The sequence below is a fragment of the Melospiza georgiana genome, chromosome 11, assembly GCF_028018845.1.
Source record: "Melospiza georgiana isolate bMelGeo1 chromosome 11, bMelGeo1.pri, whole genome shotgun sequence".
Classification (NCBI taxonomy): Eukaryota; Metazoa; Chordata; class Aves; order Passeriformes; family Passerellidae; genus Melospiza; species Melospiza georgiana.
Genome location: NC_080440.1, coordinates 7,398,531 through 7,423,695, shown reverse-complemented (window position 1 = coordinate 7,423,695; position 25,165 = coordinate 7,398,531). Strand labels below are relative to the sequence as shown.

Genomic DNA, 25,165 nt, shown 5'->3' with positions numbered 1-25,165 from the left:
CATATTCATTTCCATTATATTAATATAAAATGGTTTGGGGTTGGCATTTGAAGATCATCTGGTCCAATCCCCATGCTGAGGCTTGGACATCTTTCAGTAGATCAGGTTACTCAGAGTTCCATCCAACCTGATCTCCAAAAATTCCAAGGATGAAACACCTACGTCCCAGATGTTCCCTGCTACCCTCATCAAAAATATTTTCTTTCTTATACTCAATTTAGATATACCCTATTCCAGTTTAAAACTGCTGACCCCTGTCCACTCTATAGCTCTGGTAAAAAAAAAAAAAAAAAAAAAAAAAAAAAAAAGACCAAAAAAACCCCAAAAAACACTTGCCTATAGAATTTCTTCCTAATTAAGAAATCACCACCTAAGTTTCTTGCAGGTAATTAATTTTTTTCCCTTCTTTTTAAAGGTGATTAATCCCATTAACCACATACCTTAAACATTTCTACAAGAATCACTGTGGTAGTTTCTGTTCATGTTTTATTACAGCTATTTATGTAGTATATACACAGGGGTTTAAAATTCCTCTCCTCAGGTCTTCTGATCTGTCTGGAGCTGAGGATCCTTTCCCTGGCACACAGAGCTGCACAAAGCCTCTAATGAGTGCACATTTTTGGTAAAAGCTTTCCTGCAGCAGGAGTTTTGTGCACTGAGCAGTGCCCAGACCTGCCAGCTCCTGAGTCAGTGCTTCACTGGGCTTTGGCTTCCCACCAGGTGGGGTTCAGCTGGAGCAGAGCATTTGTGACACCCTGCTGCAGGGGTGGCCCTTCACACACAGCTGCACACACTGCACAGCTTCTGCAACATGGAGCTACTGCTTTGTGATAGCTCCCTGCTCCTCCACATGGAATGCCTAGAAGTCAGCCTCATTTGATGCTGCTCTTGAAGGCCCCATTTCTGGGTTCAAAGCCCTAGTTTTAAATAAGACTGGACTGAATATTATGAAGATGGCTTCAGACACGTAATGAGTTAAATTCTGAGACTGGACAACCAGGGTTGTTAAGTTTTGCATTAGCAGGATATGTATAACAAGAGACTCCCTAGGAAGAGAAATAAACAGGAAACTACACAAAAACAAAATTTTCTGATTTTTCTGCATCCTACGTTTTTGACTCCATCCTGGTAGTTGTTTTGACAATGTAACATAAACCCACTCACTGACAGACAACAACAATTCTGTAGGGGCGAGTTGATGACTCCTTGAAGTAAATATGCCCACAAATAGACCACAAATGTGTTTGCACAAAACAACTGAGTTGGCTGAAAACAGCTAGAGAGCAACACTGCTCCAGGACTGAGGCAGCAGCAGCACCCTGCCTTCCCCTGGGCTGCACAGACAAACTGCTCAACACAGCACTGAGCAGAAAGGCAGCATGCAACAGAGAGCACAGAGCAACCCAGCACAGCACAGGATATCCACACAAACTGCACACCAATCTGTTGGGTGAATTCAAACCCAGGGGTTTTTCACAATTCTTCAAAGAGGAAGCAATTCTCGCAGGGAAATGCAGCATCCCCTCTAGCTGGCAATAGTTTAAGATGCTGATATTTACAGTGTTGCATGACTGTAAGGTTTTGGGGACAACGAAGGCTCAGGGTTACTGGGCTACACTCAGTAACAAACTGCATGAAGAGATCAGTTAATGATGCAGATTTCTAAGCCATTTGATATACATCATCACAAAATGCCAGACAGTGCACATCACACAGATTGCTCCGACAAGGTGCTGCGACACCAGAAAGGACACAGTGTTTAATCACAGGCAAAGCTTCCAGTAAACAGAGAGTGATTTCTACTCACCTCTCTCCACCTAACCTAAATTTGAACTGAGCAGAAGTTGGCTGCTGTGTTTTTCCCTCCCATGAACTGTGCACACTGTTGTGTGCATGTAGCTTACCTCTAGGGAGAATGACAGCACGACGTCTGACTTGGAGAGCTGGTTCTCATTTTCCTCTCCCATGTCAATTATTGAGGTGTTGTGGCTACGTTTCAGCTTCTGCAGCTTGAACTCAGAGCCTCCTTTGGACACAGGCATGCTCTCCAAGTTGGCCATCAGGAGATTGACAGATGACTTCAGCTCCTCGATGTACATGTTCTCCATTTCTTTGGACACAAATTTGGGAAACTTGCGCTCCTTGGATTTGGAAACAAGCACAACAGAATGAATGTTTGTGACAATCAACAGCCACTTGTTGCACTGGGAGAATCCCCCAAGAGCATCTGCAGAGATTTGTGAGCAGGGAGTTCCTACAAACCAGATGACAAATTACAGCTTCCCCCTGAGTAATGTAGAAACATTATTGCTAGTTTCTCAGAGAATTACTACTTGGTACTTGTCCAACTTTCCTGTATCTTGCATGCACTTGCATTTCACTGACTTTTTTATCTGCAAATCGGCTTTTTCCTATGGATGGCATTTTCCTCAATTACAAACACTCCAGGCCAGATCTCAACTGAACTTTGTGACCAACAGCAATTTACTAAGGATTCAGAGGATGCTGACAGTAACAAATCTGTTTTTCAGTCTCCCAGTTGTGCCAGCTCTTTTTAAAACACTTCTGAGCAGTTGCTTCATCAGGTTTCTAGCTGTGAAAGCAGCCCAAAGGGAGAAAACCAGCCATGTGTGGGCAGGAATGTTTGGTCTTAACTGGAAGAAGAAGTAAAACATCCTTTCCACTACTTGCCAAGGCCAGAGCCTCCTCCCAAGAAGACAATTTTTCACTGTGAGACTTTCCAGTGCTGCTTGCTGTCAACGGGAAATTTAAACTCTAAAACCAAGGATGACAGTGAGAGCAAAATGTGATATTCCCTAATTTATATTCTCAGCTTTGAACTGCTGCCCATCACCAGCCTGAGCCCCGCATCTTCTGACAACTCCTCCCATGGCCTGAATCTGCTCAGGATTCAAATGTCTTTCAGTGGGTTACAAGCACTGTGCAAAGTGTAAGACAGAGAGGCAGCAGCTGCAGCCAGGGAACACGAGGCTGATGTGCAAACAGTCTCAGTGGCAACTCACAACATTGTAAAAAGCCATTTTTAAAATGCATGCTAGAGAAGAAAATAAGGTCATGTTTCTTCTAGAAGACTGCCACCAGGCTGCTGAAAGAGTTCTCCTCTGCACTAGTTTTTGCATCACTCATTAAGATCACTACAAGCAGAGCTCACAGCAGCATTCACACCAAGCAGCTGAAGTATGGTCATCTGTTTCCAGCCTCAATCTTGGGAAGTAATTCCCTCATGTAAATTAGACCTACAGTAAAATAAACTACCTAATAAGCCTCCTGTATTGTCTGTGCATTATACAAGTTGCAAGTCACCCCTAGGAAAAAAAAAAAAAAACAACAAACCACTGTTTCATAGATTTTGAGAACTACTGCTGCAGCAATGATGTTCAGACATTATTGCTTTTTTACCCTGCTGTCATCCATCTCTCCAGGGACTGCAATTTTGGCACTGCCCTCACAAACCTCTTCAGCAGTGCAGCAAGGACTGGGACATTTCACTGTGTACCACTAGCAACTTGTATTAGGACTAAAAATGTAGTTTGAAGTGATGCATAACAGTGTAACTGGGACTGTTTAACTGATGTTGGAAATGCAGAAATGCAGATGTGGTCTGAAGTCACCCATCAGACTGCAGATAAAGCTGGGGGAAGTCTGGAGTAAGAAACTATCAAGAGATGCAGACAACAGCAAGAAAGGGCATCAGTCACCTCCCCATGTACTGGGAGCAGAGAGAGGATCAGGAACAGGGAGAGGCACAAGCATGGAGACAGGCAGAGGTAGGACACTGAGGAATGACCTGTCCAGCAGGCTGGAGCAGAGTGGCTCCAGCCCCAGACAGACACATCACTCCAGTATCACCACCAGGTCTCATTTACTTGCTCCTACACGTGTTCCTCCTTGTCCTTGAAGCCAGGTGACTGGGAGGGGGAAAAGGCACCACAGGACAGCAGAGCACTTGCCACTGCAGAGAAAAATATATGTCTGCCTTGGCATCACTAAGCTCTCAGCTGTAATGCTGCTCTATTTAGCTGCTGGAAAAGTACAACACACAGACTGAAAAGCCTGTCCAGATTCAGCTCTAAAACATCTGCTTGCCACAGAGTGTGATCCTCAAGCTGCCTGGCTCCAAGGCTGGGCTGATGTGCTTTGATGGAGCTGGGCTCAGTGGGAGACCCTGCCTAGCACTGCCCTAGTGCTGGGCTGAGCTGCACTCTCCTGGGCACAGGGGAGGGCAAAAACACCCACAGCTGTGTCCTGGCATGCAGGGGCAGGAAAGCTGGCACAACAGTGCCTTGTTCAAGGTCACACCACAGCTCAGATGATGCCTTGCAGAGCCACTGGTCCCGTAAGACTCCACAGCCTTTGCTGCCTCTGAAGTGCAAATGTCCTAGTGTGAATTTCTTAATTTAACAATGAGGTATTAATTTGCCTCAAGGATGGAATCTCCAAGACAGACACCTCAGTGCTGGTTTCACAAGCACTGTAAGCCTCCCTGTGCAGCAAATCCGTATTAAAAGCTGCAAATTGGAGATAAAAAAGGAAATGCTATCCTTTCGCTGAGCTGAATTGTGAACCTGCCCTCTGTTACAGGGAAAGCAGCCTTGCCCAGAAAGGAGGCTACAGAAGAAGATTCAAAAGGTCATTTACATGCCTCCAAAATATGGTATTCATGGATCTAAACGAACAAGGTTTCTTGCAGACAGATGCTGGTGGGACCTGACATTCTGAAAGGAAAGTCTGCTACAGTACCATGATGGAGATAAAATATCCCTAGCTGCCAACTGAAACCCAGGTAAGTCCCTTTTACTCTAAACCACCCTCCAAGCTGCACTGCTGTATTTTGAATGTTGAATTCTGCACAGAAATATGTCAGGTTATGTTGAGGAATTTCCCCTTGACTCTCTCTTGGATGGCCAGCAGTGTCATGGTTTGTTTTCAGCATCCTTGGGGGAAGAATGGAAATGGAAAATTCTCATTTGCAAAAAAATAATTCATGATGCTGCAGTTTCTCCTGGCTGCTACTGAATCATGCATATTGTTGTTCTACATATCATAAAGAGAAAATGAAATAACAAAACCAGGCAATCTTTTTCTCAGGGCCGGTCTACCTATCTCAGAACCAGAGCAGCCGTGCTCAGTGCAGAGGCTGACATTTCACTGCAAATAAATACTGTAGCTTTTCTTGACAATAATGAAATGGCAAAGGGCCAAATGCTGAACAAAAGCGCTCCAGTGAGTTTGCTGCTTTGCTGCACCATTGATTGGCCATGTGGTCCTTGGCCATCTCACTAATTTTATCAGTGAAGTGGGGAAAATCAGAGCCTATGTCCCCAAAGACAAAACAGCAGCAGATGTTTAACAGAGGTGTTAGTGAGGAGGAGCTGTGCAGGCTCCACCAGCACCATTGTCAACGCCTGACTATGAATCAATATGCTCTGCTTTTCACATCCAGGCATATCAGTGTGGTTTCAAACAGCGCTAATATTACCTATCTTATAAAAAATCCTAATTTGGGCCCAGCTCAGTGCAGGGAGGACTGCTGCTGAAAGGCAGGCCCCTAGACTGAGCTTGTCTCTGTGATTAGATTTTTTTTGCCTTGTAGTAATGGTTTCTTGATTATCAAGAACAGCCAGATAGATCATTCCAAATGACTTCAGCCCCATTAGGGCTTTATCAGTGACTCAGAGCATCTGATTAGAGGCAAGGAGAAAACTTGGCCATGCTGATGTCAACAGGATCCTCTCCATCATCTATGGTCCATTGGAGGCCACTGTGTGTAGGTGTGATTTGCTCCTTGGGAGATGCTCCTTCCAGAAGGGTCTCCAGGAAGATCAGCTGAGTGCTTGGTTATCAAAGCTGTCTGGAGGTCTCCAAACAGCAGCAATGTCTGCAGGGGGCAGTGATGGCCTGACTGCTCCCACGCACAGTGTGAGCTTCTTTGGGACAATACATCTGAAGGACCTTTTATTGAGGCAGCATTTCCCTACAGGCAGGAAATTGTGGCTCCTATCAGCCCAGCAAAAAACACAAATCCCATTAGGATGATTCCTGGCTCCTTTTTTACACATGATTATCCACCTTATTATCTACATAGAAATGTGACACCTCTGAGGATTCACAAGGGATTTTTCAGCAACCTAAACTCTCCCAGCTCATCAGGACATTCCAATAAATGCACATCAGAACAGCTTCATCTTGTTTGTTTGCAGCTAAAAATCCGATCACTTTTAACCACTAATTATTGTGAGAAGATACTTGTAAGAGAATGACAGGACCTGGGGGCTGCATCAAACTCCTTGTATACTCCTAAATGAAGAGGTTATTGATGACAGCTGACTTTTGTTTTTACCTTGGCAATTTGTTCTGCCATTTGGAGACGTCCATCTAACTCGCGTCTGATCTGTGCTGCTTGCTCATCAGGGTTGTCCAGCTGTAGAAAAACAAAAGGGAAATCAAGGTGAAAAATTAATCAATAAAACACCTTTAGGAGCAGTTCAGTTCTTCAGGCTGACCACCTGTGTTACATTGCTGATAGACAGAGTGAGTGGTGAGGGGCCACATTCTGGAACAGACCAACCCAAGACAGTTTCTGATGCCTGCCCTGCTGCCTCCCGGGGCTGAGCATCCTCACCCTAAGGCAGTCTGGAAAGTTACAGCTACAGTGATGACAAAAGTTCTGATTCCCAGCCTGATGAATGATGAGCTCATCTGTTGGTGCTCACTGGATCAGATGAAACACCACATTGCCCCTGACCCATCGCTCTCCACGGCATCTCCTCGTCTGCCACACACGCTGCTTCACCATGGATTTTCCAGAGAGCCAAAAATGACTACGGCTAAGATTGATGGAAAGTACATTTTTGATTAGCTTTTGAAAGCCTTTGTTATGGATTTAATTCAGGAAAACTACAAGGTGTCCTGACTGTGATCCAAATCCACTGAAACTTCAACAGCTTCATTCACACCAGCTGCACAACATAACCTGCTGGTGAGGTTCATCTTTATATTCCTGATCCCAGCACCAGCACAGAGCCATGGATTACCAGCACCTTTCAGGATCAGCTGCCCCTGTTAGTTTCTCCATGAACAAATGTACCACACAACTTTCCTGCACCTCTGGAAGTGCCTCTTGGAGCTGCTTTATTAAGGGTAGGAAATGTACAGACCCAGATTTCCATTTCTTTGCAATTCTGAAAGAGGGAGCATTATTTGAATTCTATCTGAGCTACAGTAATTGAGGTTAATCACACACTACCCAAAATAACTCAGGAGCTAAATTTAGAAATTGAGGATGCTGCTGTGGAGGAGGGTTGATTTTGCAGTATGATAATGAGCCAACAAACTGCCTCACGCTTTCTGCACTATCTTGATTGTGCAGATGTTTTCCAGTGATGCTACAGGTGTCCAGGAAAGATCTGACTGCAGAAGATGATTTTTGTTAGGAGCCAAGAAGCAGCCTAGGCAGTCTCTGTGGCTGTGGCTGAGTGGGTCAGGTATTGCTTTCCAGAGCTGTGCTTCCCTAGACTAAGCAGCGATGCCAAGCCAAGTAACCTGGTACTTAAAAGAAACAAAAAAATCTTTCCAGGCTGTAATTTCAATGATTCTGCATGATAGCTCCATGACAAAAACTGATCTTTGGGAAAGCAATCCTAGTCTGTAGTAGCCAAAATAACATTTTCTTCTTGTTGTCTACAGAATGGTACTAACGGGACAGCCCCTGCCTGTCCTCCTGGCATCTTCCAGCAGATCTCTTGTGACTAAGGACAGCAACTCAACAGCTCAGCCACTGTCTCCTGCTGTGCCTGAGAAGGACTCCTGTGCCTGGGAAAGGCTCCTGCTGCCATCAGAGCAAGCAGAGTACATTTTACACAGTCATAACACTATATAGAGCCATTAAGAGAGTAATGCTGGTACCCATAAAATATACTTTGCTTATGAAATAAGGAAAGGTGCAAATGTGAGGCATACCATCTAAGCAAGACCAAGTAAGGCAACACAGACCTTAATATCATTAAAACTCAATTTCTTAAGTAGAGAATCAGCTATTTATTATCTGCCACATGCATGCCCACTTTATATTCAAGTACTTGACAGCCAAATACCTAAATGATTTAAGAAGTCAAAGAGAAAATGAATTAGTTTCGTTCTGCATTATGACTATGTTATGTGTGTGCCGCGAATAAAGCAAAGATATAAATCATAAGGTTGCCCCAGTCAATTAAATGTGAAAAGTATTATAGATTTCAGTATATACATGATTTGTCATATGCACTGGGCTTTTCTTCAGCAGCACGCCACAAATACATGATTTACATAATTCGTAATTCTCAACTGATCATTACCCAACTGCCTGCTGGTAAATTAGATGTTTTCATATGTCTACCCACAACCACATTAGTTCTCTCTGCCTGCCCTGCAGAGATTACCTACATTGGTGTAACAGTTCTAAAGTAAAAGAATAAAAATTAGAAACCATGTGTAGATTACGTTTTAAGGAACCCAAAACTGACCAGCACTGCAGACATTGCAGGGCAGATGTCTACTCAAACCCTTTCTAAGCCTGGCTTAATTTCTCCTAAAATAATTACTGCAGCCAAATGCATATGCTGTGCATGGTTATAGGTGCCAAATGCCTCAAAGAGAAAGTTTCAGGACACTCATCCTTTAACATGCCAGGAGCTCTGTAGCTCAGCAAATGGTTGATTAAGTATTTCAAAGCAAACATGCTCATGGTGAAGGCTGAACAAGATCACAATATGGGTGACAATTTTGCAGCTTTGATGTAGGGCTTTAGGAGAGATCTTTGTCTCATAAAAGGTGGTTTCATTTTGTGATGCACAGTGTGAGAAAACACTGAAAAATTCATAAGCCACATCAATTAATAATGAATCTGTCAGTCCAGGAGTACTCACAACATGTGGCAACAGCATCATGGAGCGCTCCATCTGAAAGAAACATGGCCTCCAAAGTGACTCATGGCAGGGATGCCCGTGGTTTCTTACCATAAAGCTGCTGTTTTAGGAGATAAAGTGCAATGAGGCAGGACATAGTGGCACCATGTGCACACATATGCTCCATGTCAATGTCACAGACTGCTCTGCAGCACCCCAAAATGTGACAAAGCCCCTCTCCCGGGGAGGAGATTACCTTATTTTGCTCATGTGTAGGTAAAACAGGCTACACTGCAGGGATTCAGTCATTTCCATAATTCAGTAAGGGCTGCACAGTTGCTGTTTGCTGTGGAGAGGTGCTGGGATAGCTCCTGCCATCCCAGCAAACTCCTAGGTTATCTAATGAATGCCTTCTGCATGAGAGCACTCAGGGGGTCCTGGGAGGGTGATTTAAAACAATAGAAAGGACTTGGATAATTCAGTAAGGGCTGATGGTTCTCTCTTAAAGAGAAATCTTATTTCATGCTTCACAAACTTTAGGGCTGCACTAGATTCCTTGGTGAAAGCATTCCCTGGGATGTAGAGCAGCCTCTCCCTGCCTCAGTGTGAGTCTCAGAGTGCTGCAATTCATCTCTGTGCCCCAGCAGCCACCAGGGCTGTGCAGGCTCTCACCCATTACATCTGCCTGTGGATGCTGGGACCATCCCTGCTCCACCAGGAGAGGTCAAGAGGTCCATCCTTGGATTCACCATGGCCTGAGTGCTGTCTTAGACAGCTGTTTATGCCATGAACTGAGATGATTTTCCACCAGAGTGTGGTACTCACTGCTCATCTGAGAGTGCTGGTGGATCACCCAGCACGAGCCGGTGCCATGGCAAGGGCAGGCAGGTGCCAGGCCTGGATCCAGTGCAGGAAAAGATGATATCTCTCCATGCCCTCTCAGTTCCCAGCCTGCCTACCACCACAGCTCTGCACAGCTTTGCAAAGCTGCTCCGTAGGGCTGAGGAAAGCTGAGACAAGCAAACCCAGCATGCATCTTTCCAGCAGATTGAGCAAAGATACCTCCAGATTTATGTGCAATGATGAATCAAGGTAAATGAGAGAACAGATTCAGCAAAACAGGAAGGGGAAGAAAAAAGTGCTGCCTGCCTTTGCAAATGTTTTGCAAGCTGTTAAGAAAAGGGATGGCAGAGCACATCCACTGGGAAGGCACGCCCTTTCCATCTGTGGCCAGGGAACTTTTGAACCCTGCAAATCCCTCTGCAAGATCATCCGTGCAAGGTGTATGCCACTGAAAGGGATTGAAAACTAAAGCTGTCCAAGGCTCTGACCTCTGAGCATGCCTTAATGCCATCTTCTTATGGCATTGCATAAGGACGCTTGGGGGCGTGTGGGCAGATACACTGAGCTATGGCACCATCACAGAAACTGGAGCACTGGCTGGTCAATGTTGCCTGAGCTACATTTAACTTGTCTGTGTTTCCTTATCATAGGCTGAATTTCCCATCAGTTAATGCAAAGATAATCACCTGAATTTCCTAGATATGGCAATAAACTACTATTGAGTTCCAAGTAACTTTTAAAACTAGAATCAGCTGTAATTAATTCATCCCAATCCATGATGGAAGAAGGATCTACATATCCTCAAATCCTCATCTTTGATTAAAAGCTTAATGGTAGACACATTCATCACTTAATTCAAAACAGGCTTTGGCTTTTGGAGCTAAAGCAACTTGCATGAGGACCTAGTCCAGCAAAGCTGCAGTACCCTGACACTCAGCAGGATTAAATGTGACAGAATAAGATGTGGGAACATCTCCAATGGTGTCTATGCAATAATTGTTTTTCTGCAGAAAGCTCTGAACAAAAAACTGGCAAAGCAGAAACTGGCCATGAAACAGCCTAGGCAGCGTTTAGGTTCTATTATATGCTAAATCAGCAGAAAAAAAGGGAGAGGGAATGTAAAGAGAAGTTTATGACTCCCACTTTTCAAGGACCAGGATAGCAAAGATGGCAGTCCTGCTCATTACAGTTCATTTTTGTATTTGTGAAGCTTAGATTTATCACAGCCAGAGATCTAAAGAGACTAACCTCCTGAACAGGCTGATGTCTTTCACACTGGTTTGATGCAGCAAACTTTCCCATGAGGTCAGGGAGAAAGCAGCCAGGATAATTAAACCTCTAGGCAGCAAATTTCCAGCACATAAAGAGGTTCTACATGTTCTCAGTGGATGGCATCCTGTGGTGGAGGTGGGAGCTGAAGCTGCTGGTCCCACCTGTGAGTAGGATCACACTTCTCCAGAAATCTCTGTATAGGTCACCATCAGACCCCTTCCTACAGCAAGCAAGCAAACTGCCTTCCACTGCAGATGCAGCTATTTTAGTCCTTCTGACAGGCACCTAATATGCTGCTCACTAATTGGTATCAGCTTATCAAAATCCAGAGCAGAAACATCACATCTCCAAGTCCCTTTGATCAATACATAACAACAACAACTATAAATGATTAATAAGCAATCAGTATTGCTATGCTAAATTACTATATTGTGCTAATTAAAAGGTCAATTCCTCGCTTTTCTTAGAGCAGTGCCCAAACATCTGTGCTCTGAATCATTCAAAGGTTTCAGAGAAGTGTACCTCAGAGAGAATCCCCTGGTTTTGAACAGAAGCAGTATCAATCCTTAGCCATATCAATTCTATCTAATCTATCACTGCATTTCAGAAAAAGCCACCTCTTTTTTAAATAATAGCATTCAACAACATGAGAAAAAAATCTGAAAAAATAAATATGGATTGGAATTCTAGCTTCACTAATTGGGAACATCCACCACCTCTCTTACTGCCTGATCCCTTCCAACAGCACCTATTCTGCCCATGAAGAGCCAGTGGCACAAAATGGATGTCTGGCATCTCTGAGAAGGGCCATGTGGAGCTGAGAGCTGTCATGTGGGATCTAACCTCACATAATACCCTTGTGAGGTGCTCTGGCACCTGCATTAAGGATCAAGGATGTGAGAAGAATTAAAGGAGACACATAAAAGCAGAAAGAGGCATAACTATGAAGAAACAAACAGAGGGAGCAAAAATGTGATCCTTTTAAGAGCAGTGCTTCTTCAAGTTGAGAGGAGGAGGAATGCAGCACAAGGTACCGGGTGTGGGGAGAGCTCAGCAGGTGGGGCAAGTCCTCCCATGGGGTGCAACATCCTTGTCCCCTTACTGGCGGGGACAGTCAGCCCAGCAAACCATCTACACAATAGAGAAAATGCTGTTATTTGTCCATATTAAATGTAGGATAAATCATTTCTGTGTACAGACACTACAACAATTAGAGAATAAGATGTTTCAGCCTGGCAGCAGCAGCTCCTGCCACATGGCTGGACAGCCCAGCTCGCTCTGCACAGAGCATGGCACTGCTGCTCCCAGGCCTGCACTGGCTTTGCTCTGATCAGCTCAAACCATGGCCCTGCATGCAGCTCTGCCTGGGCAGAGGAGGATGGGCAAACAGGGATGAGCTTTTGGGGCCCTGGGGTTTGAAGACCCTAAAAATTCCTCCTAGTCTTGGAACCACTGCCTTCCAGATCTCATACTGGTGTTCAGAGCAGGCTCTGAGACCACAGCAATAATTCACACATGTAGTGTCATGAGCCTCCAGACTTCACCATGTTACCACAATGCAGACAACAAACATTTCTTTCTCTTCTTGTCACAGAGCCAAATGAATCCTAAATGGCTTTCCTGACCATAACACACACACAGCACCAGCTACAGACCTCAATTTCTGACACATCAGCTGTGAAGGCAAGAAACTGCAGATAAGAGAGCACTGAGGCTTTGAGGACACTGCCAGACCCAGGGCACAGCACAAAGAACATTCAGTTTTTTCCAGACCATGTATTGCATGTAATAGAAAATATTAACTCACATTCCAAATATTTATGAAAAGTTCAGACATAATTAAACAATTTGCAATTGAAAATTAACAATCTAAAAATTCAGCCGTGTAGACAGAGAGCATTAAATATAGCTGCAGTTAATGTGAGCTGATTTAAGTACAGCTAATACAGCAGCAGCAGAAAAAGGCAGTCAATCACATCCCCTGTCATTAACAACCTTCTCCATGTGAAATATTATTACCTGAAGCTTTCAAGCTGCTCTGCTGTCCCAGTGTGTGCAGGAGGGTTGTTTGCCTACAACTTGCTCCAGCTGGAGCAGAGGGATGTCCATCTGTCCACCACCACCAGGTGTCTGTCTGTCTGCCCTAGTCCCCCAGCCAAGGCTGTCCCAGCCCCTTCCACACCTGAGCACCATGAGAATGCAGCAGCCAGGCTGCTGGGGAGCATTTTGGAGCAGTGCCTGCATCCCTGGGCTCCCAGGCGTTCACAGGGGCTGTGTGTGACGAGGATCCCAGCACCCTGGGGGTGGGGGGAGCAGGGCAGGAACAGAGCAGTGTTGTCCTGATGGTTGTGCACTGTGTTCATGACAGCACCAGCACCAGCTTTCCCCCAGTCCCACCCTGGGCTTCACCCACTGCCTCTCAATTATCTTTCCCTAGAGCTCAGTAGGGATAGAGCCTCCAGACAGAGCTTTTCCATCCCCAGTGGGTGGAGAGCTCTTTTTCACACTGCTTCACTAATTATTCTTTGTATTTAAAGCCAAGTAAAACACTAATTGCCCAACACATCTATCCCAGTCCAGGCTGGACTACCTCAGCCCTCAGCACATGCCAGGACACAACACAGCTGGAGAAGAGGGAGCAGCACCAACCACCCTTGAACCCCATGGGCAGCCTGAAGGAGAGGACTGGGATGCCAGCAAGGATGGCACAGTCCTCTGCAGCACACTTCCATGATCATGGATTTAAGGATGAGACACATGTGCTGGGTGCTGGGTCAGGCCCCAGTGTAGCTGCACAGTGACTCTTCCAGACAGCTCCTCTGCCAGAAACACTGTCATCTCCTGCTTTCTGAGGAAATGTGGCTTATTTCAAACTACATTCAGCAAGGCATGACCTCTTTCCTTTGAAATTGCTAACAGGGCATGAGGCTTTTGCTTAGAGAGTTAGAGAAAATCCACTGGACACTCAGAGGATGGCATTACAGTCTCTGCTATTGTTGAAGTCCCTCGGTGCTTTCTGTGTGGCAGCATTCTGAGAAAATAAGGTGATAGCCTGCTCTCTGATCCCATTTCATCTGAGCCTACCCTCAATCTTCCCTTTAAGCTTTCACCAAGGACAATACCCTTTATATGCAGAAAAGACTTAAGTGCAAAATATACAGCTAGAATCCAGATGTGACACAGAGCTCAACCATCACTGCAAGTCTGCAGCACCAGTACCTGCTCATGTCAGCCAGCTGCTGCAGTTCTTTTTAGAAATTAGGAAAAACATCAATGAAGAGATTAAAGAGAAAAGCCACTCTTAAAGCATTCTCATGGAATTCAGGTGTTTTTTTTTTTTTTTGCATTCTGCTCTGTAACCTGGTAAAAATTGCACTCACACTTCAAATGAAGGTACCACCAGATGTTACCAGCAATAAACCCATGGGAATAGACACATATGGAACCTACGGCTGAATCCCTTCCCCTCTCTTTCTTATAATTAATCAAGGATCTATGGAAATCAAGGGCAGCAGAGCAGCACTCAGGGCACTAGAAAAAAAATGATGCATGTGTGCAACCCATGGGGTCAGACTGCTGTCCCTGCTGCACACCCTTTGCATCCCCCTCTTTTTCCAGAGAAATTATAGGGAAAAACAACAGGGAAAAGCAGCTCTGACAGGACTGATGGCCCAAATGCTGAGAAAACTGTTAAGACAGGTGGATGAAAACAAGGGAGCTCTTGCTGGGAACCAGCAAAGCTGGAAAAAGCTCTGGTACCTGCCTGTGCTGCTTTGCAGGGGCAAAGGAATCAATTGAGGTTTATGCTGTGACCTTGCATGAGAGCAGAGGGAATAACAAAATCACTTGGCTCACAGGCTGAGCAAAATCCACAACAGATTCCACCCTGTCAAAAACATTCATCTTCAGACAGGTTTCCTCCCTGAATTTTTATGCAACCTTAAAAATCTAAGCTGTCCTGTTTCTCAAATGCTCAGATCCATCTTAAATCCATTCTCCCACTCATTTTTAGTGGAATTTAGAGTGGAGGGTAAAACACTGCTGAAACAATTCAAGCAGTTCCCTAAAAACCTGAAAAAAATGCTTCATTCAGCCCAAATGTGCCTACATTATAAACCATGTGCAGGCTCACTGCACAGAGTGAGCTTGCTGGAAATTAAGAGATGTAAGACTGCCTCTTCATATTCCACTGGGAGGAAAAGCAGCAATCCTGTCCCATTTCTTCCAGAGCATTTTCACACCCAGGCAAACACCTCCCAGCTGTGCCAGATGTGCTTTCTATCACAGGTTACATGAATGGAGGGGGTGACAAAGCAGCTGGCTCTGCAAGATGCTGGCTCATGTGAGCAGGAGCCCAGCTGAGAGAACGAGTCCCCAAGAGTGGGGAGGAGAAAATGGGCAAAGCAGAAAATCCCATCCCAGACCCAGCACCACGCAGAGTTATTCTGGTTTATGCTGCTGGCAGCCTTCTTAACTGCACAATGACACACACTAAAAATATTTGCCGTTTGGACTAGATTTCATGTTTAAAAATGTATAACAAATAATTACTTGTACAAGCACAAACCTTATAGCTTCTGCTTCTGAGCAGATGGGAATTTGTAACAAACTTCATCTGGCAAAGCAGTGTCCCCTCATCTGCCATCACCTCATCCTCACTGCCATGCAGCACCAAGTGCTCCATGCATGCCAGCCCTGCCTCCCAACACGGGCAGCTCCACAGCAAAGGCATTTGGCTGCAGGTGCCCAGGGAACAGCTCCAACCTGCCTGGCTGCAAGACCTTTTCAGAGCCCACCACAACTTCCACTGCAGACTAAAATGAAATAACCAGCCCAGACAAAGTTCAGTTAAATAACTGATTCTATATTCAGCAATAACAGTCATGGTGTCCAAAACCTGCCCAGTCATGGGATGGATTCCCAGCCTAAAATTAACCACTTGCCCCTTCTTGTGCAATCTTTAGTAAAAATTCAGCATACAATTGCTATGGTAAGGCCTGAGCTTTCATTTAAACATAAGCATATCTGATAGAAAAGGATCCAGGGTATCCTTCAGGTGAGAGAAAGACTGTCACAACCTTTGCCCAGCTCTCCCAACCCTGACTATCAGTGGCAGCCAAGAGTGACTGCTTTGATCCCAGTTTTACTGCTCCTGTACAAGGACAGTTAAACATTGCTGCAATACATCTGCAAACAAATTACTTGGACCATTTCCCCAGGTGAGTCAAACTTTTAGTTCTTCCTTATCCCTTCACATAACTCTCAAGACCTGTCCAACACATTTTTATAGTACAGATTCCAGATTGGGATACAGGAGAGCTTTTTTTTCCTGCCCTGTAGGAAGACAAGAGTTTCTCAGAATGTTTCCTGGGGTACCTTCACACATGCCAAAGGCTTGGCACCATGGTTGGACACCTCAGCACACCCACTGAGGCTGTGGCTGCATCCTGTTTTCCTTGCCCACCAATGTCCTGAGAATCCTTAGCTGATGCCCACAAGGCATCAATCAGACACAAGCTTTGAAAACCTTTCACAACTCTGTCACCACTTTCTCAGGTACCTTGTTACCTTACTGCAAAGTCTGACTCTTGTTTTAACACTATTTATGACAGCTTGTACTTCCTCATTGCTTGTTTTACCTTTAAGTCCTCTCCAGGGCCTCTTTTGAAGCAGAAAAAAAAAAAGACAGAAAAAAGGGGGAGTATGGATGAAAAAAGGAGCTGATTTTCCTCTAAATTTTGGTAGAGGTTCTCTTGAAGGTTACAGGTTTGCATCCTGGGAAAAGCAAGGGCATCACAGTGGTTTCAAACTGCTAGGAAGGTGGGGCTGGTCCCATATCCAGTTCAGCTGTGTCCACACACCCTCCCCAGGGTTTTCCAGAGCATCCCAGAGCAGCTGGAAAAGCTCTCCACACAGGTCACTGCCACCAGACCAGCGTGAGGAGTTTTGCTTCATCTTAAGGCAGGAATCACTGCAGCCTGCAAACAGACAGCCAATGTCACTGTCAAAAGGAAATGCTCCTGCTCCAAGCTGAATTCTGGCTTGCTTGGTGAATTTTTCTGAGACCATCCCTCGCTGTTACTTGCTGTCAGCTGCCCTTCCCTTCCCTTCCCTTCCCTTCCCTTCCCTTCCCTTCCCTTCCCTTCCCTTCCCTTCCCTTCCCTTCCCTTCCCTTCCCTTCCCTTCCCTTCCCTTCCCTTCCCTTCCCTTCCCTTCCCTTCCCTTCCCTTCCCTTCCCTTCTCCAGGGCTCACACTGGCAGGGACTAATTCATGTCCAGCAGAGTTTAGAGTTACATCCAATTTCATGCTATCAATGAGCATTTACTCCTTTTTCAGCAGAATTTTATATGACCCATTTTTCTTTTCCTCTGCTCCCCTGAACCCCTTCCCAGCAGCCTCTGCACAGGGAGAGTTTTGTTATTAAAGATTCTTATGAACTCTTTGTCTTTGAACAGGAGACATTTACTTTTGGCTGATAACTTGCATTGAGCAAATTCAGGCAGCAGTGGAGGGAGATTCTATTCTGCTGTGGCATGCTGGTATGGCAGGATGTCTCAGGGACACAGATGTGCCTCCTGTCCTGCCCTTGCACACTGCACTGCCTTCCCTCCATCATCCCCTGCTCTATTGCTACCCTGACTGCAGACAAGACAAAATATAAGGTAGAGATACCAGGGGGAGTTCCTGGCTGGCTGTGCTTCACATGGTGGTGACAACCACTGATCTGGTTAAACAAAATGTATTTTGATTGTCATCAACCAGAAAACCATTCTTATTTTGAAACATATCAGGTTTTCTCAAGATCACTAATGACAAAGCTCAGATCAAGCTCATACTCTGATGTTACAATGACAGCATTTCTACTCCCATATTTAGGATAGAAATAGATATTATTTTTTCCATTGATGATGCTTTTTTTTTTAAATCCATAGAATGGATGAAACTGCAACTGGCATTATGATAGGAAAGTGTAATGATCCAAATGATCTCATTGAACATATATTTGGCTATTTTAATTGACAGAAATAAAACTTCTACTGCCTGCCAGACATCCTCAGCTGCTCTGCAGTTGCCATCCATAAAGCCAGAACAAAATGGCCAATCAATGACCCTGAATAACTGCCTTTGTTGACTGTTAATAAAGGGATCAGGAGTTACACAGCTGGGCAAAGGGCTGCACGAGAAAGGAGCAGAGTCACCTCCCAGTACTGAGCAGGCAGGGCTGGGGAGCAGCAGGGCTGCAGCTGGTATGCCTGGGGAGAACAGCAGCTCATCAGGGAGCCAAACCACTACCAAAACTCTGCTGGTACCCCTGGGGAGAAATGCAGCTCATCACTGAGCCAAACCAGTACCAAAACTCTGCTGGTACCCTGGGGAGAAATGCAGCTCATCACTGAGCCAAACCAGTAGCAAAACCTATGTCCAGTTTTCTCCTCCTGCTTTGCCAGAACCATGCTATCAGCAGGGTCTTCCCAGAGGAAAGCTGTGGTACCAGCCCCAAAGAAACTCCTGTTCCTCATCTCAAATACTGCAGATGTTCATGGGAACAGACCCTTTTCCAAATACTGCTGCTGCACACCCATGAGGGGCCACTGTAACATGAAGGATCTCTGATATAAGCCAGTACTTAAGAGTGAATTTCTCTTCTATTAATCTAACTGGCATCATCCCCTCTAACTCCATTCCCCTCAAGCAGACCAAACCACGCTTCTCTTGTCTGACCATCACTCTCCCACACAAAGTTATTTTGGAATCATTTTGACAGTGGCAGCCACAGCTCCTTCAGCTAATTTACACTCAAATGATACCTAACCATCTGAGCACAACTGTTCCCAGCCAAAATCCACTGTTAGGGAGAAAAAAGGGCAAATAAAGAGAAAATCTATAAGCAGAAAGGTCAATGGAGAGCAGAGTTAGAAGGTCAATGAAAATGACTACTTGATATTTTACATTTTTTGTAGAAATACAGAATAATAGAATGGTTTGGTTTGAAAGGGAACATACAGACCATCTTTTTCTAAACCTTTCTGCCATGGGCAGGGACACCTTCCACTAGACCAGATTGCCCTAAGCCCCATTCAACCTGGCCTTGAAAGCTTCAGTAATCTGAAGTTTTGCCCCGAGCAAAACTCTGGGCAATTTGTGCCAGTGTGTCACCACCTTCATGTTAAAAAATTTCTTCCTAATACCTAATCTAACACTCTTCTCTTTTACTTTAAATTTGCCCCTTCTTGTCTTATCACTATCTGCCTGTGTTGACAGTAAGAATTTGGATATGCATGGGAAGGGAATAAGAGTTCAAGCTTTGAGGGGATGGTGAGTACCATGATGAGGAACTGTTGCTGACATTACACCCTGCCTCAGAAATAAAAGAGCACTGGGTTTTAATGTGATTTTAAAATACAAAATAAAATGCTACACTTGGCAATGGCATTCTCATCAGACCTAACAGGCATCATGGGACTTAATAAAATTATTGTGTCAATAATTTCTCCATGGACAACATCTCTGTTTTGCAGCTATTTTGTCAGTCCTGGTGCACGAGACTCCTGGCACTGGCAGCTCAACACATGCCCGCAGCTCATTCCACCAATGTTGCACAACATCAGCTCTCCAACAAACTGGCAGAAATATCAGCATGATAAACGACTGGTGTTGAGAAGAAATACGAGACCATTTAATTACTCCGCTATTAGAATTTTATAATTTAAAACACTCAAAAGGCTCTCTCCCTGTCAGGTTTGGACTTAACTAGGTCACAAAATAAGATAGTTATATTTAGCAAAACTCTCCACAGAAGACAACAACTCGTGGTTCTCAGCCTGGAAAAAAGAGAACTCATCACTAATGTTCCTTCTGCTAAGGATTAAAGCCTTACACTCCCTCCAACATCCCACTGCAATTTGTGCTATCTTCCAAGGTCTCCCACCTTTGTTGGCAACTTAATATTTTGATTCTGATTTCTGATACCTGAAGCAAAATACCATCAATGTAGACCTTGCCCAGTTTCCCTTCCTGTGGACTAATGATGACTGGAGCTGTGCAGTTTTGGTGCTGCAGCCAGTCCAGCTGCACACACAGGCAGCAGTCAGGCAAGATGCAGAAATGAGCTGCACCCATGGGACTGAGCAGGAACTTAACCAAAACTAAACTTGGGCAAAGTCAGGGTGCCTGACCTGTGGCCACTGTCTGTCACTGTGCCAGCTTCCTCCCCAGCACCTTTTGAACTGCACACATCATTCCCCATGCAGCACATTCAGAAGAGGACAGCAAAATTATGCACTTGTTCTTTGTTCTCATTTATTGTGGGAAATGCCTGTAATTTTAGCTGTCTCCTCCTGTGCACATCTGAGGAATGTTAAGGCTCAAGCCTGAGCACACAAGCAGGCAAGCCTTGTTCCAACAAAGCCCACAGGGTGCTGGAACCTGGCTGTGGTTGGAGCAAAGAGGGCTCAGACTCCAACCTCCACCCCACTCTGTGCTCTCCTGGGCCACCAACACTCAGAGCTCATGGAAACTCCACTCACTTCCCTGTCACAGCTATCAGTGCTTCTACAAAGACTTCATGACAAATAATATGGCGCTATCACCTCCCCATGTTCTTACTGTTCTCTGTCAGAGACAAAAAAACTGGATCAAAGGCTGGCTACAACACTTGAAAAACACATGCACAGATCACTGCTGTTAGGAAACATCACTGCTTGCCTGCATTATACAACAAAATCTGTGCTATTGAGGCCAACACAGTTTTTACATGATAAAGGCTACTATAGGCCTTTCAAATACATGAGAAATTGTATTTGAATTTGTGTTGCATCCAATTCCCTATTGAACTTGCACTCTAATTTCTCACAAATATGAGTAGAATCAGATGTTCCAGAAAAAAATGTAGTGTATTGAATATGAAAACTCAGCACTGAAATTGAGGTAAGGAGCAGGTTATGTAAGTTAGGAATATTGAGGCTGAGCCTTTGAAATGCATGAAAACTACTTTGTTGATCATTTCCCAATTTATAGTCAGCTCAGTGGGAACAAATATGTGCCTACTTTGATATCCTTTTGAAGAAAATTATTGGCATCTCATTTCTGCTAAGAAATATACCTATTCTCTTTTTAATTTGGTACTTTTTAGATGAAAACTGGAAGATTAACCCAGCTGTATTTTATATTCATGAAGTACTTTCTATGGCCTGATCCATTTGACTCCCAAAGTTTCTTCTGAATTAAAATTACACTATCACATCCTAAGCTGTGACATGAAGCATTTTTTAAGTTGCATGGAACACTGGTGACCTGAACAATGAAATGTAAGGAATGAAGGAAAGGACTGGTGAATATTTTTTTTTCCTTTTTTAAAATAACTCCCTTTTCTGGAAATCTGAACACAATATGGACTGCAAAGAAGCAGCCTTGAGGAAACCACATCTTACAGAAATAAGATTAGAGAAAACCTAGTAAAATATTAATGTAGAACTTTCAAAATATTCCCTTAGTGGATGATGTATGTCAGAAGAATGATCTCTCTATATAACATGATAAAAAGAAAACCAAAAGAATAGTGTGTAACCTTAGGCTAGCACAGCTCCGTGGGAACCAGTCCAGGCTCTCTGACAAGACATTGCTGAAATGAAGCCCCTGGAGCTCTGGCACAAGCCAGCATGACCATGTATAACCCCACCATGACTGTATCTTTCCATTTTGCTCCTGAGATAGGCATTAAAAGTTCCCCAGGAAGGTAATCACTGATAAAATACATGAGCAAGGATTGAAGTGCTGCAAAGCATTGAGATTTTCATGTGGAATTCAAACTAGATTTAAAGACCTACGTGCAGAATTAAATTCTAGCGGCTCCATTGTATTTCCAGTTAAAAGGAAGAGGAAGAGAAAGAGAGGCATTAACATAGAGCAGGGTCATGCACCAGTTATGTCTTATTAAGTATTCCAGCCTTCCTTAAGATAAGCATCACATATGGGTTCTTTTGCAGCTAGCAGTTCCTTGCTTAAAGAGAGAGAGGTCTGGATAACACCCCTTCTGTCTCCCAAGGCCTCCTGGGCTGATTGACAGGAACATGTACTGCAGGGAACAAATGCTGCTCTGAGAAAAAAGAAGATTACGTTCTCCAAAAGGGGCCAGTGGGGGCATTTCTTTGTCATGTCTTCTGCTCATCATCTCTGGTTGAGGGAAAGACAAACAGGAGGAGTGGCATTTTCCTTCCCTAACAAGACACAGTCCACAATGTTTCTCCACGTTGAGAAACTGGATTTTATGTACAATGGCTGGCACTGAATTCAAAGTTAGAGAAACAAGAGAGATTGCTCAAAATAAAGGCAGCATTTTGAGAGCCAAGTCCCACCTCAGGAAACCTTGGAACCAGACCCCATGGAAGCCAACTCAGAAACTGAACTCTGGCCCATCTCAGTTGCATTTTATGTTGGTTTGGTTTTTTTGGATATTAGGGGAAAGATTAGCAATAAACATTTAATTTTTATGCCGCACATTTAGCTATCACTCCCTCCCCCCTGTAATGGGCACCACTCGGCTTGGCTTCCCCTCAGGCAGCCCCTCCAGGTGTTCTGAGGCTGGATACCCTGCACAGTGGCAATGTACTCCATGGGATCATTGGGTTTTGCAGTGCAAACTGTTTGTTTCTAAATCAGCAACTTCTTGTCCGCTTTTTTTTGCTCCCCCATTTCCCAGTCTCCCCTCTCCCAAAACCAATACAGGTAACACCTCTGGAGCCTGTACTTTGTGCCACCCCAAATCTCCTCTCCACTGAAACAGTTTCAAGCTGTAATTCCCCAATTTTGTCACATTTAGTGATGCTCAAGGACTCTCCCATTTCTCAAGCTTTTGCAAAATCTTCCCCACCGCTTCAGCATCTCCCTGCACAGCTGTGCCAGGAAGGTTCATCTTCCCAACCCTCTCTTTGCTCAGAGGTGGAAGCAGGCAGGCACTTGCAGAGGCAGCAGACACCAGAACAGCTCTCTATCCAGTTGGTATATCAGGATCAAAGTGTTTCCCTTCCCAGAGACCTCTGCTGCAAATGGCAGCAGATCAACACATCAGCGAGTTCAATCCTTCATACTTTCACCAGTCTCTCCTACCTAGAGCCAGGAGTTCACAATTCAATTCCTCTTTTCAGAATGCAAGGTTATGGTAGGGAAACAAAATTGTATTAATAAATATTGATTTGAAATGAAGCTCCTGATTGGGGGGAAAAAACCCAAACATCTGGCTAAGCAGCAGAAAAGCACCAACAACTATATTTTAAATGAAAGAAAAGAAACAGCAGTCCTTATATAAAAGGGCTAAGGTAAGCTGGAAAAGTCAAGTCATCAATATGATGTTTTATAAGGTAACCATGGTTATTTTTTATGCATTCCTTTGCAGCATGAATGCAGATGACGAAAAGTACTCATGGGCCAACTGAAACAAAAATAAATGAAAGAGATATCTTGATGGTAATTTAAGCCTTAAATTGCAAAAATTAATCAGTCCACACAGACAAGAGAGAGCGTTCAGCTGATGCTGCACCACAAAAACACCTTGTTAATTAGATGAGGGTAAAAGGGTTTTTATAATTTCAAAAAGAATGAACATCTTGAAAATCACCCTGCTTTTAGCCCTAATGTACCTGCAGGGATGCATGATGCTGAAGTAGGAGTTGTCCACGTGGCCTCTGGATAAAGTCCAACTGTTTCTAATTCAATGTGTACAAGCAGGTGGAAAGGCAGAGGAAGGGGGTCCTGGCATGCTGCAGCCCTTTGTGCAGCCAGGGAGGGGTCACTCCTGGGCTGCATCCATGATTCTGCTCCACTGCTGCTTCTCCAGAATGTTTGGCACGATCTTCCATGAGACTAATGAGTTCTCTTGGTGGCTCTCACCTTGCTGGCAGGTGGTGTCACACCTTACAGTGAGGCAGGGGGACAGGAAATGGTGAGGGTGCCCAGTTGTGACAAATCACAGAATCTGAAAAGAAGGCTTCAGCTCAGAGGAGTCCTCATGGACTCCTGCAGCACATAATGAATTAAACCCACGTCCAGAACTCCTAGGAAGAGGGGCTCCCAGCAGCCAAGATATTTGCAAGGAAGCAGAGAGCTGAAACAAGAGGCTGCTCCTCCACTCCAGAACCTGTCTGGATGCTGAAACCATTTTCGGTCCCCTAAATAATACACCATGACAAGCCACTGCTTGTTTTGGTGGAACGAGTGACACTTGTCTAGGCTGTGGAGAGGCAGCCCCACCCCTAAACCCAGAGGGAAGGCTGGCAGGAGTAGGGTGGGAAGGATTCACTGCAGAAGAGTTCTTCAGGCTAATAAACATCTCTGGTTAGTGTTAGAAGGAAATAACTGGATTCTCTGCAAGTCTTCGCTATTGTTGCATGACATTATAATCTCTCTGCTAGATATATGCTCTTTGGATGCACTTTGGCCTGGTTTCTGTAAAGGGACTGAAAACCAGAAATCCATAGAAGGGCCAGAACTGGAAGTTCCTAGTACACGAAAATGCATCCCCAACTGGCAGCTAACAGGGTTAAAACACCCTCTGATTAAATGAAAGCATCTTTAATTAGTTTAATTGACCATGCCTCAGCCAAGACCATCTGCTCAGCAGCATTTGCCTGCTCTCTGCAGGAGCGATTGATCAGCCATAGCTGGAGAATACAGCATTAGGCTACATCAGATTTATTTTGTTTAATAGAAGAGCTAATTTGCTTTAAATTTAATTACAGGGGCCAAGATTGCTCTCTAAGTCCATAACAGCACATAACATAAGCTGATCCTACAGCTAATGGATGCACATGTAGGTCCCCACATGTCTGTGCAAATCAGGCACTGCATGATGACAGCTGGGGTCCCACCCTGGCAGAGAGTGGTCTCTGCATTGTCCTCCCCAAAAGGCAGCAGCACTGTGGCACACTGCTGGGCTGGCAGGGCCACCCTGCTCACTGCCCTGAAATGTCCCTCCAACTGGCTGAGGTCTCACTAGATGCTGGAGCTGGCAGATGTCCCATCTCAACCACCCCTCCTGCTCCAAATTACAGATATCAAACAATGCATCCCACATAGGAACCACACAGAGTCACTGTTTCTGTGGCACAATCATGGCACCTCTCTGTGGCTCCTGGGTAACCTCCATCAGCAA

General features: G+C 44.6%; 1 protein-coding gene across 12 annotated transcripts in view; it reads right to left on the bottom strand.

The window, feature by feature from the left end:
* Positions 1–25,165, bottom strand: part of CADPS (calcium dependent secretion activator) — a 203,218-nt gene that overhangs the window by 128,296 nt on the left and 49,757 nt on the right. For all 12 annotated transcript variants that reach the window (XM_058031860.1, XM_058031862.1, XM_058031867.1 and 9 more), the window contains exons 4-5: positions 6,362–6,442; positions 1,905–2,141 (exon numbers count right to left, since the gene is read on the bottom strand). In XM_058031860.1, coding sequence (XP_057887843.1) covers positions 1,905–2,141; positions 6,362–6,442 — 318 coding nt within the window. The remainder of the gene's footprint in view (positions 1–1,904; positions 2,142–6,361; positions 6,443–25,165) is intronic.